Source organism: Festucalex cinctus, chromosome 10, assembly GCF_051991245.1.
Source record: "Festucalex cinctus isolate MCC-2025b chromosome 10, RoL_Fcin_1.0, whole genome shotgun sequence".
Lineage (NCBI taxonomy): Eukaryota > Metazoa > Chordata > Actinopteri > Syngnathiformes > Syngnathidae > Festucalex > Festucalex cinctus.
Window position 1 is genome coordinate 28,400,957 of NC_135420.1, and position 19,411 is coordinate 28,420,367.

The window sequence follows — 19,411 nt, forward strand, 5'->3', positions numbered from 1 at the left end:
AGCCTCGCCCGAGTACTCAACTGGCCGTTAAATAGCGACCACAATCCATTGGAATGAATTGACTGTTTTCATTTTTTTTTTTTTTTTTTTTTCATGACCACTAATAAAGCCCTAATTTATAATGAGGCAATCTCATTAAAAGGGAGCAAGCAACAAGAGATTACCTTGAACGGCGAAGGTCATTAGAAAGCAACATTTGGCACACGGCCTCGCGTATGAACGCATTCATTAAGATGAAGTGCGACGTCCGATGGCACAAATGTCTCTGCCGGAAGCTCGCTTTGACCTTAAGACTGGATTCCCCGCGTTCATTAGAATAATTCAGGACTATATCACACACAAAAGTGCAGCGTATATGTCAACGATAAGGTTTTTATGGCAAATTAGTGCAACTGCAAATGGTAGGATATTATGAATACAAAGACAACTTCCACGTATCGTCACACTATCTGTATGAGATTGAAGGTTGCATGCTCAGAAAAAAAAAAAAAAAAAAATCAGTTGACGTTGTCCTTGGTTCTTTTTGCTGTATTCGGTTACATCCACAAACGCCATTTAAATGAAATTGAGAACTCAAAGATCCCGGTACTGCATTCATTATATGTCGTTTTTGAGTATTCATGTGTGCATATATATTAGGGCTGCACACTATATCGAAAAAAAATATCGATATCGCGATATTGCTTCATGCAGTATGCATAATCGCAACGACACGCAATACGTTTCATATGGATTTTTATGCTTTTATTTGAATTTGACCAGTCAGTCGCTAACTAAAATGTGCACCGCCATCCAATATTTAATTAATTAACTAAGGATATATTGAGTTTGCTGGATGAAAAAATTTTTGTTTTTTTTTCATTAGATAATAAAAATGTCATTTATTTAGGCAATATCGGTGTCGAACTATATCGCATATCGGCGTATTTTCCAATATTGTGCAACCCTAATATATAAATATATATATATTCATTAGCTACTTTTTTGAAAACATATCTCTAACGATATGTTAGCGAGTCGGTACACCCCGATATATTAAAAAAAAAAAAAAAAAAGTAGCCAATGGATATACAATCACATAATAATGATAAGGTAAAAAAAATAAAATACATAATTCCAGTCTCTTCGTTTTTAGAGAAAATGCAGCCAGCTGTGAAATTGTCACTCAACATAAGAGTGTGAGAGAAAGCGAAAGAAGAAGATGCAGATATTGTCTTCGGGCACGAGAGGACATCGCTGACGACGTGCAAAGAGGGCGCCGAATATGTCAGCTTTTATTTCTTTCCTCCTCATCCGTCTATCTCCGTCTGTGAGACGTGTGTGTGTGCGTGTGCGAGGGAAAGAATGAGGGGAGACTGTTGTGAAGGGAGCATGGAGCCCTGCAGCATTCATCCACTCATCAGCATAAGTACCCTCCAGTGATTGCATGGCATCATCTTCGCTGTGACCTTGATTGATTGGCACTAGTAGCTAGCTAGCTAAGCTAAGCTAAGCCACCCTTCATGATTTGCTAGCATGCGTTTGCATGTGGCTCCCCAAAACTTTCATGGAAATTCACTCTGGTCATAAAAAAAAAAAAAATGCCTTTCAGCCTAAGCATGAGTCATCATTTTTGCACGGGAAAATAACTCAACGTGTTTGATTTGAATACAATTTGACAAAAAGGGAAAAAAAAAAAAAAAAAAAAACTCTATCCAAAGGCGATATTTTCACAGGGATGTCAAATTGCTTTCGCACTCGCTCGCACCTTTTATTACATTTTAATGGAGTTAGCTTGTTCCTGAGTTTATCGGCGACCTATGATCCAAATTATATAATCTTGTTTACAAGCCAATTACGTGATTCAGAGGAAGAGCAGAGGAAGTGAACTAAAAGGTGTGAAAGCATCGCTTAGTAGCATTGATGTCAGAAAATGCTATTTTTGTTCTAACCTGTTAAATGTGGTGAAATATGTATAACGACAAAATTATGAGGATAATTTCATTCATTATGATTGTAAAAAAAAAAAATTTTATGTCCTGAGGTTGGATCCCCAAACACGCAGACACAAATAAGATTTTAACTCTTTATTCGCACAACATCGAAAGGCGTGGAACAAACTTGACTAGAAAAGAAACAAGGAGAGTTGCACAGAGGAACAGTGGTAATAATCGGACAAAAACACACACTTCCCAGAAAGGCTTATAATCGTAAAAATGTTATGTCCTGAGTAGGGATGGGCGAGTACCGATACCAGGTATCGGTGTCGGGCCGATACCAGCCTTTTTTCAAGTACTCGGGACACACAAGCGACCGATGGCAGAGGGGGAAGACATTAAGTGAGTCCTCCTTGCCTAACATCGAGAGGCGTGGAACAAACTTGACTAGAAAAGAAACAACGAGAGTTGAACAGAGGTAATAATCTGACAAAAACACACACTTCACAGACAGCCTTATATAGACATAATACACAGTTACTCTGGTATACTTGATGAAAATACTACTGGACTCTTTTTTTTTTTTTTTTTTTTTATCTGATTGAAAAGTAGAATTAAAAAGGAAATCCATCACCTTGACAAATGGGATCAACTGTAACATTAATTTCCAACCGCATGATTGATTACAGCAGAAGTGTTGAAGCATCCAAGTGTATCCATCATTTATTTATTTTTTTATCCACACTTCTCAAGGTGATATTCTGTCAAAATCTGTGAAAGCATAACAATATTTTTTAGCGTCGGAATTGTATTCGTCACCTCGAGGCTGACTTGAACAAAATGTCAGGAAGCTGAACAGAATTTGATATATGTTTGCGCTCGGTTGATTTGTCAATATACGAGTACGGTGGTATAAAAATAATGATTTGTTTACTGCCGGCAGTTAAAGGAGTAACGGTGAGAAAACACGTGAAAGTCTCGAGACGGTTGGCAGCAACGCTGTAGTAAGGAAAACGTAAAGGCTTGCCCGCCGCCGTCGTCGCTCCGTTGCAATTGAAGCACTTAGCGGCCAATTAGTCCGAATGTGACAGATGGCTCTTTGGCAAGGACGGGCGCTTTTCGAGAGTTCTCTTCATCCATCAGCGGCGTGTCAATCATGGTCCCGCGCGCTTCTCAAGGTGCTCTCACGTTTGATGGTGAAATTGATGTTGAAAAAAAAAAAAAAAAAAAAGAAGGAATGTCAGGACTGTGTCATGAGCTCACTGAAATGAAAAGCTGCGAAATGAAGCATCGGCTCCCTCTAGTGTGACATCATTTTTGCTTTGTTGATACGCATTAAAGCTGGTCATCTTCTGGAAGACTTGTTGGAGGTGCTGAACCCCACCAAATTCCAATCTGTTTTTTTTTTTTTTTTTTTTTTTCATATTCAAGACATCGGTATAGGGTTCACTGGTAAACAAAACGAATAGGAAGTTGAAAATAGGTCAACTTGGCATTGCAGATCATCTCACCATTCAACTTTACTTTTTGCCGCCCTGGGCCAAAACATGCCTTGTGAAAATTAAACTGAGCTAAAAAAACACAACACAAAAATAAAAAGTAGCCACCAGAGGGTGCTAGAACTGCACAAATGGAAATCAAAACAACTTTTTTTTTTTAACATCTGCTTTTAATATCATGACACGACGACGACGATATATTGTGGCACTTTTAATATCACGATATTGCAGTTATCGTTACGTCCCTATGAAAACCCTGACGTAAATGATCTGACACATGCATTGCACGGATAATCCATTAGAGGGCAGTATCACCCAGCTGATGGCTTTTCCGGCGACCTATACTTTATTAATAGTGCGAAATGTTCTTTCTGATGTTTTGAAAAATACTATGTTTGATATGCATGTTATAAATGTATGATTTTAAAGCATTGTGACCGGATGTATCAAATATGACACAAATCAATCAATTTTTTTTTTTTTTTTTTTTTTTTTTTTTTTTTTTCCCAAAAGGAGTAATAAATACTCTACAAAGAATGAGAATTTTCTCACATTTCATGGTTCAGACTAGGGATGCACGATAATATCGGTGGCTGATAATTATCGGGAATTATCGACCAATTTGACGTCAAACAGATAAAACAGATCATAGAGAAATATGCCGATAATTATCGGCAATTCGATTTCACGCAGATAAAACCAGATAATAAAGAAATCGGGCTATAATTATCGACATGCCACGGTGGTCCATCTGTTTTAGTTGTGGCTCATAAAAACAAAATTCAGCTTCATGGTGCTTTACATACATTAATTTTGCAAACAATTATCGGCTTACTTATCGGTTATCAGCATCGGGACTTCTACATTTATTGGTTTATCGGTATCGGTTGAAAATAGCATGATCGTGCATCCCTAGTTCAGACTTTATAGGGATGGAAACCAGGGCCAGCAGATAGATTGAAAACAGGAGAGGACCCAGAATTGAACCCTGTGGAACACTACATGTTGAGTTATACATGTCAATTCATATTGCACGTATTCGTATTACGTCCGCCGAACCCCTTTTTGATTTAGTTGTTGCAACGATTACTTTGGAGGTTCACAACTGTAATCCTTGAGTTTAAATACGTTCCATCTTTTAATGTCTGGATCGTCAAATACTTTCTTAAAAAAAACAACTATATATATATATATATATATATATATATATATATATATATATATATATATATATACTATAAACTCGGTGAAATTGTTCCATTTTAGTTGCAGTTGAGGGTAACGGCGTTTTATTGTAATGAGAGTGTTGGGAGAGAACAGCATAAAATATCAAGTCAAATATCTTATCAGCTGGATACAGTCGGAGCCGTGCCGGGCGGTTAGAGCACCACTCAAAGGCTAATCTCAGCCTCCCAAACATTCACACACGTGTGCTCTCCCTTGCTGCTTTCAGAGCTCCACAAATTTTCGTGTCGAGCGGGGGGGGGAAGATGCTTCGAATTTGGAGGTGAAACGTTCGGTTTACGAAGTGTTCGGAACGCTCGCAAAAAATCACGTTGTCGGACGCTGCGACGTGAATGAGATCAACGCCCAAAAAAATAAATAAATGGATCGGCGGGTCAAGCGAAGTGATTGCAAATCCGTCTACGTTTCGTCCTATTTCATCTTCACGTACAATCATTCGCAGCAGCTTCGAGCCTGCGAGACTTCATAGGCGAGAAATAACAATAGGGAAGGCGCGATGTGAAATTGTGTTGAGTTCAGCCTCACACTGACTATATCTAAGGCTCTCGTATCTCAGTAGATCAAACTGTCTGAATTATACAATGTTCTTGCTGGGTTAAGGGAAAAAAAAAAAAAAGGAAAAGAATCCTCTGAAACGGGAAAGCAACGATAGATTAGCACTGTTCAGGGAGTGCGGCAGCCTGCTTGACTGGGTTGGCCATTATAAAGCGCCGGCTTTGTTGCCGCTTGTTGGGTGGGCCCCGCTCAGCTGCTTTGCATTTCTGTCGGTACGACGCTTTTTTTTTTTTGGTCGTTCGCTGTTACTTCACACCAACTGATAAAGCGTTGAGGAACAAGAAATTGCAGTTCCCCTATAAATGATGGAAAACAACCGAGTTGGTTACTTAGTCGCCAGTAACTATTTATAACAAATTGATTTGCTAGTCAATCTGTTTGTGTTATTATTTTTTTTTTAGCAAATGCTAAATGCTGTCTTGGTTGACAGTTCAACGGCTGCAAATGAAACAATGCAGTCAATTAATCCAAACCTTACTTGCTCAGTCCCAGTAGGTTAGCTGGCTGTGCCGTTGACCTTACGCCGGATCGTAACGTTGGAGACATACCGTTAAAAAAAAATAAAAATAAAAAAAAAAAAAAATAAAAAAAAAACAACTTACGTTGGGTTTGACCGGCGACTGCAGCATTAGCCGAGTTAGTAGAAGTACATTTCGCATGATTAGTTATACACAGAGGAAGTAATTTAAGTTCCGGTATGATGAAAACATGCCTGTTAACGACTTAACAGTTACATTCCTTTGTAATTATTTTTTTCATGGCGACGCAACCCCTCCCCCCCGCCAAAAAAAACAAAAAAAAACGCCAAAAAGTCCCATAGGAGTGAATGGAGAAGATCCACAAATCAAGCACCTATTGACCTGATTTCAACAGGAAGTGACTTGATTTCAACAGGAAGTGATGTAATTACAAAAGGAAGTGACCTGATATCAACAGGAAGTGATCCGGAAGTGGCCTAAAATCAATAGGAAGTGACCTGATTTCAACAGGAAGTGACTTAATTTCAACAGGAAGTGACCTGGAAGTGGCCTAAAATCAACAGGATGTGACCAGATTTCAACAGGAAGTGCCTTAATTTAAACAGGAAATGACTTGATTTCAACAGGAAATGACCCAGAAGTGACTTGGTTTCAACAGGAAGTGACCCAGAAGTGACTTGATTTCAACAGGAAGTGACCTGATTTCAACAGGAAACGACTTGATTTCAACAGGAAGTGACCCATAACTGACCTGATTTCAATAAGAAGTGACTTGATTTCAACAGGAAATGACCTGATATCAACAGGAAGTGACCCGGAAGTGGCCTAAAATCAACAGGAAGTGACTTGATTTCAACAGGATTGGGCAAACTGTTCAGTGCATGCGGCTTTTCACCTTGCAAGAGTCAGCAGTCACATCCAAAATTTCCGCGGAAATTGCTCCAGTTGGTTTTTATGAGTATGAATCGCTATGACAACCGTGCAATTGACATAAAAATATCCCAAACAATATGCTTGCTGACTTGACGCGGGGAGAAAAAAAAAAAAAAAAAAAAGTAAACGAGGTGGGACCTGCTTAAAAGTGAGCCATGATAATGGGAATGGCGAAATCCAGCGGGACTCGGGACACAAGGCTCAATAACGAGATTCTCACGGATGTCTGGTCACCTTGGATGGATGGATGGATGGAGGACTTGCTTTGTTTGACTGCAGATCCATACAGACATCATCTATACAGCTGGTAAGTAATCAGTAATTTTTTACCAATCTAAAGTGTTCAAAATGTCTCGCTCTCTTCGAATACGCAATGTTAATGTTTGAACAAACCTTTTTTTTTTTAAAGTGATGATTTTGCAGGAACGAGTATTCTGTCCAGCGTCAACGTTATTTACAACTGCACCCTCGCTACAGTGCTTAAAAATGTGCCTTAAGTGACAGTTTGACTAATGATAGAAATAAAAATCCCTATTAGTGAAAACCGGAATCATTTGCACGTCGACTACTTTAGAAAGATTTAAATAGCAAACCCAAGGGTAGAAAATATGTAAATCTCACAGTCATTGCTTTGTTTAACATGCATTTCACTAAAAAAAAAAAATGAAAAAAATGAAAAATGAGCGCGCAAATATTTCTATTGTCCATACTTCACATCCCCTCGAGCATCGAAAACATAGGCACAACATTCGTTTGGCTCTTTAATTGCTTAATTTTCAATTGGGCAGGGACCAGCTGCTGCCATCCAAGCCTGTGCACTTTTATTGATTGTAGTACTGATACATTTTTATGTATTCCCCTGGAACCAAAGGCAATTACTTCATATAAACTGCATACAGCTGTCAGACTATCGCTTGTAAACAACTGCATACAACACGCAGTCGCACGAATATATCCCACAGGGTTATTAAAAAGAAAAAATGCATGTTGTCCGATATCAATTTTGGTCTATCAGTATATGGAGCCGGTTATTTGGTCACTCAAGTATGTCACACGACTAAGCTTAAGATAGTGGTCCAGTCACACTGTGACACAAATACCTTCTTTATCATATAAGCTCATGCAAGGTCATGGGCGCAACTAAAGGACTGATGGCGGTGCCAGAACCGGAACTGTCGCCAAATGCACTCATTCAGCCGCCTGCCACCTCCTTAGAGTCTTGACATTTCGACAACCCCGCTGTTTTCCTTCGCTAAACTCCTCTGCTGATTCACCGGGTGTGGGGTAAAAAAAAAGAAAAAAAAAAGGGACTCAATATGGATCAAAGGTTTACCTGCGAGGGAAGTTGAGAGAGAGAGAGAGATGTTGTTGTACTGTGCCATCTTGTGGCCGAAATGAGAACTTCACACTCTGTAAAGAGTTATCTACAGTAAAAGTATTGACGTCATGGGTTATTATTAACCTTTTTTAATTGTTTTGTGTATCTATATTTTTTTGCATTTGATTTTTGCCTGCAAATTACAACAAAATGAGAGTGATGTTATCACATGAAGATAAAGGCTGCTTATCTCACGGTATCTGATAATTAATGTAAGTCAAACTATATTAACCAAGATGTCATAACTAGCAAAACATCCCAAATGATCTTAAAATCCTGATGCACACTTCTCGTGTTCTCGTCTCAACTTTATTTAAAGAGCACCCTTACAAATAAATAAATAAATGAATAAATAAACAAACTAGACTAAGTGCAATTTCTGCAGAAATTGCGTGGGAATGCTGAATGCTAAGCTGGATGCTTATGAAGGAAATTGAAGAATAATCCATCCGTCCATCCATCCATTTTCTTAACTGCTTAGTACTCCTAACAAGGGTCGTGGGGGTGCTGGAGCCTATCCCAGCTCTGGCTTCGCACAGTAGGTGGGGTGCACCCTGAACCGGTTCCCAACCAATCGTAGGGTATAACTTGTGTGAAAATGACAAAGCAATTAACTAGTAATTAATACTATTAGTAGTAGTAAGAGTAGTAGTAATAGTAGCTAGTAACTAATAATTACTAGTAATAGTAGTGAATGTGTCATTGAACGTTAAATTGAATGCAATAAGTATAACGTTTGTTCAACGAATGGTAATGACAGATAATCGTGTGAAAATGACAAATGAACAATTGTAGCTGAATCCTAAATGAAAAGTTCAAATGCAACCAGCCTAAGGTGGGACTCGAACCCTCGCCTCTTGTTTACAGGTCACAGGAATGCTTCAGTAGTCTACCTATTAAGCTACGGAGCACCTGTCATCGTCATCGAAGTGTTGTATCATGTTTTAGCTGCCATGTTTTGGTTCTGTGTCTCCGGTTCGAGTCCAGGCTCGGACCTTCCTGGGTGGAGTTTGCATGTTCTCCCTGTGCCCGCGTGGGTCTTCTCCGGGTACTCCGGTCTCCTCCCACATTCCAAAGACATGCATGGCAGGTTAATTGGGCGCTCCGAATTGTCCCGTCGGTGTGCGTGTGAGTGTGGATGGTTGTTGGTCTCTTTGTGCCCTGCGATTGGTTGGCAACCAGTCCAGGATGTAACCCCGCCTACTGCCCAGAGCCAGCTGAGATAGGCGCCAGCAGCCCCCGCGACCCTTGTGAGGAATAAGCGGTCAAGAAAATGGATGGATGGATGGGTTTTGGTTCGGTGGGTTTTCTTTTGGCGGTTTTAGGTGTGTTTTTTTGTTTTGTTTTTTTTACTGCATCCCTGCCTTACTTCTATGCTCCCTGCATTTGGGTCCACCATGTTCGCTCCGCACCCTGACAGTAGCAAGGTGCTGTACAGAAGCTCCATAAATGAATGATTAAATTGAAATATTAAACGTGATACCTCCCTACGACCACTAGAGGGCAGCATCTCCAAAAGGCAAAACAAGAGGCAAAGCTTGAGCAGAAGAAATAAATGGATCCTTTTTTTCAGCGCTGCAAGGTTCTGCAATGCTGTCTGGCTTGTAGGTTCAATTCTCAACCCCTCACTTTGCCAGTAGCCAACTGATATATCAGTACACGTGATATGCTGAGAATGAAAAAAGGAGGAAAAGAAGGAACGTGCATGTGGACGTTATATAACATCTCAGTTCACCGTTGGCAAGACATTGCTTGCTTTCCTTTTTTTTCCTTTTTTTTTTTTTTGCCGACTAAAATCGCCTCTCAAAGCTTGTATGTTGGTATACTTTTGCAATAATATGCATATGCTGCTAGCATGTGAACTATTTGTGTTAAAATATGTATCTCACTATGTATGTACTGCAAGAAAGCTCCAGACAATAAGACTGCTTGTGCACAGAGAAAAATCTGGCGTTACGTATCGTGCCAATAATCACACCAGATGGAGATGGCACTCACTGTTTTTTTTGTTTGTTTGTTTTTTTTCTCATGAGTTTATTCATTTCACAAGACTTGCACATTCTATGTAGGTCAGGGGTGTCCAAACTACGGCCCGGGGGGCCATTTGCGGCCCGCCGTCCATTTTTTTAGTGGCCCGCGACATATGCTAAAAAAAACAAAAAACAAAAAATGGCATTTGACTCAGTTCAAATCAAATAAAAACAAAAATGTTTGGAGATGGTCAAAATAAGAAGGGAGGGTGTCGAAAAACACAGGCACTATTAAAAGGTTATTTTAGTTAACTCAAACTAACAATTCAAAAAACAATTTCATTAACGAAATAAAACTAAAATGAAGATGCTTTTTAAAAAAAAAAAAAAAAAAAAAAAAACTAACTGAAACTACATTTTATGTTGACAAAACTAACTAAAATAAAACTATAATTATAGCAAAAAATTTCCTTCTGTTCAGTCTTTGGTAATTAATTTAATGCACGAACCTTTTAGTAGATTTATTTTGATATAATCTGGAATAATGACATCACGCCCATGGTATTTTTTTAAATGTTGTGCACGAGTAATACACATTAAAATAAAAAATAAAATAAAACTAATACTGAACCTAACTAAACTAAAACTAAGCATTTATTAAATAACTAAAACTAATTTTTTAAAAAAACTTAACAGAACCACCCTGAAAAATAATTAAAAAAACAAAAACTAAAATAAAAAAACTCCAAAACTATAATAACCCTACCGCCATATTACAAATAAATTGGTTTATATACTGTAGCATTTTTTTCTAAATATGCAAAAGCACAACTAAATTATTTGTACAATTTTTAGGACTAAACATAACATGATGTGGCCCTTGCATCCTTCTGATTTTCTGTATGTGGCCCTCAAATGAAAACGTTTGATGTCGGTCAAATTTATACTCGTGCTTGTTTTGTCTCCTCAAATTGCTTGCAGTTACTTTAAATCGCCTTCGTCACAATTTACTGTACTCTGTATCCTTTTTTCCGCCCCCTATCTGGTATCTATCATATCGCATCTTCTGTCGGAAAAAAAAAAGCACTAAGCAACTTTTTTTCCTCTGGAATCTTCAAAGCCAGCTTGTCTCCGATTCCGCCCCCCCCCCCCCCTCTTCCGTCCGTCTCTCGCTTCTCTTCGCTCCCGCATTTCGCACCAATCAGCTCGCTTGCTTTGCCTGCTTGCTTGCTTGCTTGCCGGCTCACGCAGTGACAATCGCAAATAGATGACATGACCACTTCTCAGCTGTACGCTTTCATGCCTGCTCAACGGCGGGAGCAGATGAACTGAAGACGAAAAAAAAAAAAAAAAAAGGGAGACAAGCACCTCATCTGCAGAATCCAGGTAAAGGATTAATATTCATTTCCTAACTGATCGTGTTATGTAACTTCTGCGAACATGAAGCGAACAAGTATTACGTGAGCCGGCGCTCGTTACGGGCTGATTCTTATCTACAGATTTTAATGGATGGATGCTTTCTGCTCAATCAGGAAAAAAAAAATGATGAAAAGATTCACATCCGCGTGGTGGTCAGGAACGTAACGATACGGGCAATATCGTGATATCGCGATATTAAAACTCCCACAATATATCGTCGTCACGTCATGATATTAAAAGCAGCTCATCTGTCAAAAAAAAAAGTCGGGTTGATTTCCATTTGTGCAATTCTAGCACCCTCTGGTGGCTAGTTTTTTTGTTTTGTTTTTTTAGTGCGATTTAATTTTCACAAGGCATGTTTTGACCCTTCTTTGTTTAAAATTCACACTAATGGTCAAATGAGTCAATATGTGTAGGAACGCAACGTGTGCTTGCATTAATAAGTGCCTCAATATATGTATTTATATATTTTCTATATTTTTCATTGCTGTATAGTACAAAAGCACAATATTGTTTTGTTTTTTTTTGTTTTTAGTATGAGCTCATTTTTCACAATATTGTGACCTTTTTTGTATTGCCAACCTCCCCACAATATCGTGATAATTATCGTATTGTGTTTTATTCTCACAAATGTACCACTTTATAAACTCATAAATTTGCGATTATTAAGTCGCAAATTTACAAAAAAAATTCTCGCAAATTTGCCACTTTATGAAGTCGCAAATTGGTGACTTTATAAAGTCACCAATTTGCTAGTTTATTTTCTCAGAATATTACCCCCACCCCCCTCTCAAAAAATAATATATATATATATATTAGGGATGTAACGATAACTGTGATATCGCCATATTAAAACTGCCACATTATATTGTCGTTTGTCATGTCACATATTAAAAGCAGCATATCTGTTAAAAAAAAAAAAAAAAAAGTCAGGTTGATTTCAATTTGTGCAGTTATAGCACCCTCTGGTGGCTAGTTTTTTTTTTTTTAGTGCAGTTTAAATTTTCACAAGGCATGTTTTGGCCCTTATGTGTTTAATTCCATTATAATGGTTAGATGAAGGGGCACGTAATATGCTAACTCAACGTGTGCTTGCATTAGCAAGTAAATGCCTCAATATGAAACGTTATAAGAAATATATATATATATATATATATATATATATATATATATATATATATATATATATATATATAATATTTATTTATTTTTTACAATATTGTAACCTTTTTTGATCAGCAGCCTCCCCACAATATCTTGATAATTATCGTATCATGACCTTCATATATATATATATATATATATATATATATATATATATATATATATATATATATATATATATATAATATGTATGTGACCCTAATATAATATATTAATCATTCCTCCTTTCGAGCATCTTTCAAGGAGAAGCGTGCAATGTGGCTGGTTGCTTCCAATTGGAGAGGCGTGTGTCTGAGATGTGGCTATTTTTAGCGCCACCCCTGCGGGAGCCGGCCCCTTTGCTGCATGGCTGAAGAGAACATGCACTGTTTTCCTCCTGACTACACGGATTTGTCGGGATATTTTTAGAAATCATTCAGCACAAACACGTGTCTGCAGCTCCGCATTGCGATTCATCACCAGACAGGGAAGAACAATTAAATCACAGTTTTCACCTCTGTGCATTCAAATTGATTATTTTATCTTAATCGGCACATTGATCATCATTTTGTGGTCATAATTTTTCACTGTTGGGATGGTTTATTTTTCACCCAAAACTTGCATTTATGGTTGTGACTTCAACGTTCTGTTTTCGTCTCATCACTCCAAATGTTTTTACTTTCAAAAGTTTTGAGATCTGTCCAGTTGCTTTTTGGCATTTTTTCTAGGGTTGTTTAAAAAGAAAAAAATTGAATATTCAATATCGAATTGATTTTCCTTTTTGAGCCTGATATTGATTCATAAAATCAAGAATCTGTTATTTTAATATCCCTTTTTGCCATAAATTTATCAGAAAATAGAGTTTTAAACACTGATAGTCCCAAAATGCAGACTTTTGCCTGCACTCCATATCCCCCCCAACCTTATCCCCCACAACTTTACATCTCCAACTGCCATCCTTTGTATTCTTAAGCCACCTCTTCATGCCAGAAGCTGCATCAATGCTCTTGCATTACAAAAATAAATAAAATTAAAAATAAACGATTTTGCGGTTCACTAATTTGTTTTTATTTGTATTTTTTTGCATTTCGTTGATTTTGTTTTCATTTTTATTTATTTTTTTTGCATTTCGCTGATTTGTATTTATTTTTATTTGTCGTTTTTTGCATTTCGCTGATTTGTTTTTATGGGATTTTTTTTTTTTTTTTGCATTTCACTGATTGGCTTGTGTACAATTTTTTATTTATTTTTTTGCATTTCGCTGATTTGTTTTTATTTTTATTTCACGTGAATTTGTCAAGTATGCAAAATTGCCGATTCGTTTGCATGAAGAACAACTCGTGTGGTTTTATAAGACCCTCTCGTAAGTGGGTCAAGTCGCACGAACACAAAAAAAGTTCCTGCTTGCAAGAAATGGTGCACGCGTACTTGAAGTGCATTTTTTTTTTTTTTTTTTTTTGCAAGGAAGCAGGATCCTCAATTTAGTGCTTGTGCTATTTTTATCTTCCCTCCCGGGCCTTTTGTAGGTCACTGCAAAATGTTGAAGTGAAAAGGAACCTTTCATGCTGCTTTCAGTGTCGCAAATCCTTTCCCCCAAAAAATAAAACGCAATTAGTAAATGAAAATTCAGATCGCCCATCCAAAGTGCAGATAAAACAATCAACTAAAGCTTTGAATTTTTTTTTTTTCGTGCCCTGACACACATTACAGAAGTGCCCCGAAAATAGCTTTCAATCTATCGGCTCAGCAATCCACACAAACCATGCCCAATGTCCAGAAGTAATTTGAATTTTTATTTTTATTTTTTCTGATTTTGTCGATAACTTTATAACTCCATCTTTCTTTTACAGGAACGTACAATTCGAGTCATTTGCGGCTGCGGAAACAGAGACCACACTAATCCATTATTTATACCACTAACAATTTTCAAATTGAATGAATTAATGGCGTTTAACCGTCTCAAAAATAATGTTTAAAATGAAATTTTACCACTTAATATACAAATTTAAAAAAAAAATAAAAAATAGGAAAATGAGTATCAATGTATTTCAACTGAAGGCGCCAGTTTATGGAACCATCTGGATTGTAAAACAAAATCATCTCAGTAGATCTGTAGCGTCTGCTAAATAGTTTTCTTTTTCATTCTATAGAATCATTGCCATGAAGACCAGACTCGGATGTTTATCTCACAAATCGGACTCTGACAGCGACTTCTCTGAGTTCCTGCCACCAGCGCAAGAAACTTCTGCCAGGTGTCTTAAGTGAGTCAATCTATCTATGAAGCATTTTTTTTCCAAAAAAATGACATCAAAGCATTTGTTGTAGCATGTGCAGAATTTTGGTTTGGCATTGTCTTGCTGAAATAAGCAGGGACATCCCTGAAAAAGACGTCGATTTGTGGCCTTTAAAAAAAAATAAAGATTATTACTATTATTACACAATGTTTTGAATTCCTAAACTATCAATATGAACAATGGTCGTTATTGCTCTCCATTTACCTTTCGGCCTTCAGCAGAACAACCCGCATGAAAATTCATGCATTAAATCATGTTGCCCTTCACCATTGCATAATCCATTAAAATGCATGACTTGCATTCTTACCGAGGCATTTTTTTTTCTTTCTCTCCATCAGGTTGTCAACAGATGAGGTGCTTCGGTGGTCTGAATCATTTGATCACGTTCTGTCCCACAAATGTAAGTAAACAAGTTTACAATTTTCATGCATCTTACAATGATAACACAAGACAGGATTTTTGTAGGGCGGGTTATCGATTCTAATTTCCTCAATCGATTCGATTTCGATTGGCACAAAGTCAGTTTGTTTTGATTTTTCCTGATTCAATTCACTTCAAATCAATCCAATATTAATTAATTATGCAATATCAGTTCTTGTTAAATATCAAGGACATGGGAAAAACTCCACAAACACTAAATTCCAAATAAAATTTTGCAGAGGCAGTAACTGGTTAAATCATTTAGTTATAATGAAAGTAACATGCATTATGATCACTTTAAGTGTTGCACAAACACTGGGATCAGATGAAAATATTTTCATAATTCTAATTCAATTATTGTGGATAAAAATTAAAAAGATTCTAAATTGTCTTAATGTGTATTAGTCTACCTATTTATGTATTCATTTATCTCTTTATTCACTTGCCTACTTATTTATTTACTGATGTAAAATGTATTTACTTGAAAAAAAACAACTTGTATTGCAGTTCAAAATGTTTGCTTTGTTCTTGTTTACTACAAAACTGATATTTTAAAGCGCTTTATAAATAAAGTTGAGTTGAGCTGAAATCAGGTCACTTCCTGTTGAAATCAGGTCACTTCCGGGTCATGTCCCGTTGACATCAGGTCACTTCCTGTTGAAATCAGGTCACTTCTGGGTCTCTTCCTGTTGAAATCAAGTCACATCCTGTTGAAATCAGGTCACTTCTGGGTCTCTTCCTGTTGAAATCAAGTCACTTCCTGTTGAAATCAGGTCACTTCTGGGTCTCTTCCTGTTGAAATCAAGTCACTTCCTGTTGAAATCAGGTCACTTCCTGTTGAAATCAGGTCACTTCTGGGTCACTTCCTGTTGAAATCAAGTCACTTCCTGTTGAAATCAGGTCACTTCCTGTTGAAATCGGGTCACTTCTGGGTCACGTCCTGTTGAAATCAAGTCACGTCCTGTTGAAATCAGGTCACTTCCTGTTGAAATCAGGTCACTTCTGGGTCACTTCCTGTTGAAATCAAGTCACTTCCTGTTGAAATCAAGTCACTTCCTGTTGAAATCAGGTCACTTCTGGGTCACTTCCTGTTGAAATCAAGTCACTTCCTGTTGAAATCAGGTCACTTCCTGTTGAAATCAGGTCACTTCTGGGTCACGTCCTGTTGAAATCAAGTCACTTCCTGTTGAAATCAGGTCACTTCTGGGTCACTTCCTGTTGAAATCAAGTCACTTCCTGTTGAAATCAGGTCACTTCTGGGTCACTTCCTGTTGAAATCAAGTCACTTCCTGTTGAAATCAAGTCACTTCCTGTTGAAATCAGGTCACTTCTGGGTCACGTCCTGTTGAAATCAAGTCTCGTCCTGTTGAAATCAGGTCAATCCGTAGGTGCTCGGAATAGATAGGTAGGTAACTCGGAATTCCGGAAAAAAAAAAAAATTCCCCGCCGAGTCAGATCGTGCCGTATCTTTTGATACCTCGTTTGTGACGGTACGTTCAAAAGTTTGGGCCGCATTTTGTCTGAAAAATTCCGGTAAATAAAGACAAATAATAAACGGCGTTTTCTAGGATAGTAATATGTGCCTTATTTGCTCCGCAGAAGTCACATAACACTCTTAATAGTTTAAAATGAACACACATCAGTGTTAACACCAGTGTGATGTGCTAAAAATGAACACTGTAAGTCTTTTCAACAACAAATAAAAAAATTTTTGAGAACCTGGTGACTTATTTTTACCTCGTAGAGTCACTGGTTGATATACATCAATTTACATGTACAGGACTATGATTAAGAAAGAAAACTGTGTCACAAATTCATCACGGAATGAACATTCCATTTACATGTTCAAAAGGAATATTTGAAGATATTTGCGACTTCTACTATTGTTGTGATGAGTAACTATGTCTATAAAACACAACTTTTGTGTTCAAATTGCAAAACACAAAAACAATGCAATGATGTGCCCTTAATTGTGCAAAACAGCATGAAAAGTCGTGTTGCATATTTACACAGACGCCGACACGAGCCATCCTGTCCACTCGTCGCTCTGTAAACAACGGAGCGACCCAGAAGGATGACAATAACATGTCGACTTGACACAGACCTTGGAGAAAAACATGCGCGTGCACATTAATTGATCATTTATCTTTACTAATGAAAAAGATGGAACGGGAGGAAAAAAACAAAACGATTTGTTTGTGTTCTAATGAAAACAGCCCTTGACCACTTCTGGGAACGAGAGTCGTGGATATTATGCATCACCTCATAAAAGCGCCTGAAGAAATATCACGTGGCGCGGTTTGGTCCTATCCCGCAATATTAATCCTGATTCAACTTGAAATGTTTGTTTCCGTTGTTTTTTTGTATCTATTCTCCCCCGATCCAGATGGCCTGGCTGCCTTCCGAACGTTTCTCAAAACGGAGTTCAGCGATGAGAACATCGAGTTTTGGATGGCCTGCGAGGACTACAAGAAAATTCGGAGTTCAACCAAGCTTGTGTCGAGAGCAAATAAGATCTTCAAGGAATTCATTGATGTTCAGGCGCCAAGAGAGGTCAGCGTGGATGAGGGGGGGAAAAAAAAACAATATATCGTCTTAGGAAACACATCATGTAAATTAAATTGAATTTTTATAGAAGCACGGAACTTACAATCGGTAAAAATATCACCATATGTGAACTGAAAGGGATATTTGACTCATTGAGCCATTTTCAGCAGTATAAAGTTCATATTTTGTACAGAATTGATTTGATAACTTCTATTATTTTTCATGTACCTGTACCGTACTATATATATATATATATATATATATATATATATATATATATATTATACTTAATGTATACACATGGCTTTTAAAGAACGTTTTACCTGAATAACCCAAAAACGTGTAAATACGTTTTTTTAATACTTTGTCCTTCTCTACCAAAAAGGTATTTTTATGTTTTGTTTTGTTTTTTTTGTTTAATTTTTGTTTTTGTTTTTTAATGCTAGAGCACACGGAAGGCTTTGACGCAGCTTCCTGACCCGAAGAAGTCGCTTAAAGCAATGGTAGTTATAACAAAAAAAAGGCCAGCAGGTGGCAGCAGAGTATAAGAGATCAGCTAGGGCCATATTGCAACAAGCTGGTTTTGCTAGTGTTTTCAACAGGTTTGCAAATAATGATGAAACTTAGCTATATTCTAATGCTAATTGCTGCAAAACGGAAGCAGATACAAATACACCTTTTTTTTCTTTTTTTTTATCTGATGAAAGAAGAAGCTCTAGTCTTTCTTTTGGTAGGTCCCTTTTTTTTTTTTTTTTTTATAGCAATAGAACACAATATTCTGTGGGCCTTGGAAAATCAGTCAAAATCCAGTTGCTTGAGTGAAAATAGCTGGGAGTGAAAGAGTTAACACAAAAGCTGTTTTGTTTTGTTTTTTCCAGGTAAACATGGACTACCAAACCAGGGAGAAGACCAAACGGATCCTGGAGGATCCCGACCCCGGCAGCCTCAACGAAGCTCAAGCTATCGTCTACACGCTGATGGAGAAAGACTCGTACCCTCGATTCCTCAAGTCCAAGTTGTACCAGGACATTGTCAAGAGGACGCACGCGCACGGCCAACGCAGATCCGTCTGATCCAAGAACAAATGGATATCGAGTTGCAATTGAAAAATGAATACAGTATTGACCGTTAGATGGCGGATAAAAAGCCGAGTTGAGATGACGTGCTTGACCGTTCGTCTACATCTTGACGATATCGTGTGAACGGGACAGAAACGGACACGTGGAATCGGATGATGGCTTTACTTCACCTCATATGGTGACCAATTTGAAAATATGTTAAAAAAAAAAAAAAATGATTCAAACAAACATATCATGTCAGCAATATTGTATCTATCTTGATGTAATGTATCTTGTTTGGTCAAGAGTAGTTGTGTGATTTTTATTTTTTTTTAGTTGATCTGTGTTTAATGATGTTTTTCTCTCTCCTTGAGTATGTTTTGCAGGAGATGTTTACACTCAACAAATTGACGACAACATTTCGGAAACATTGCATTCACTTGAAAAAAAAAAATCCTGTTTTTCTGACTAATTTTTGGGGGAACTTTGGGGTTTTTTTTGTTTGTTTGTTTTTAGTATGTTTTTTTCTGTTTTTTGAATATTTTTTTCTGTTTT

General features: G+C 37.5%; 1 protein-coding gene across 3 annotated transcripts in view; it reads left to right on the forward strand.

The window, feature by feature from the left end:
- LOC144027394 (regulator of G-protein signaling 8-like) overlaps nucleotides 1-19,166 on the forward strand; it is a 40,862-nt gene extending 21,696 nt beyond the window's left edge. For 2 of the 3 annotated variants that reach the window (XM_077534876.1, XM_077534874.1), the window contains 4 exons: nucleotides 14,688-14,798; nucleotides 15,170-15,231; nucleotides 17,638-17,804; nucleotides 18,677-19,166. In XM_077534876.1, the coding sequence (XP_077391002.1) occupies nucleotides 14,698-14,798; nucleotides 15,170-15,231; nucleotides 17,638-17,804; nucleotides 18,677-18,871 (525 nt within the window). In that variant the 5' untranslated portion in view covers nucleotides 14,688-14,697 and the 3' untranslated portion in view covers nucleotides 18,872-19,166. Of the gene's footprint in view, nucleotides 1-11,198; nucleotides 11,362-14,687; nucleotides 14,799-15,169; nucleotides 15,232-17,637; nucleotides 17,805-18,676 lie in introns of those variants that run through there. The other variant, XM_077534875.1, reaches the window with a different exon arrangement.
- Nucleotides 19,167-19,411: the final 245 nt, after the last annotated feature.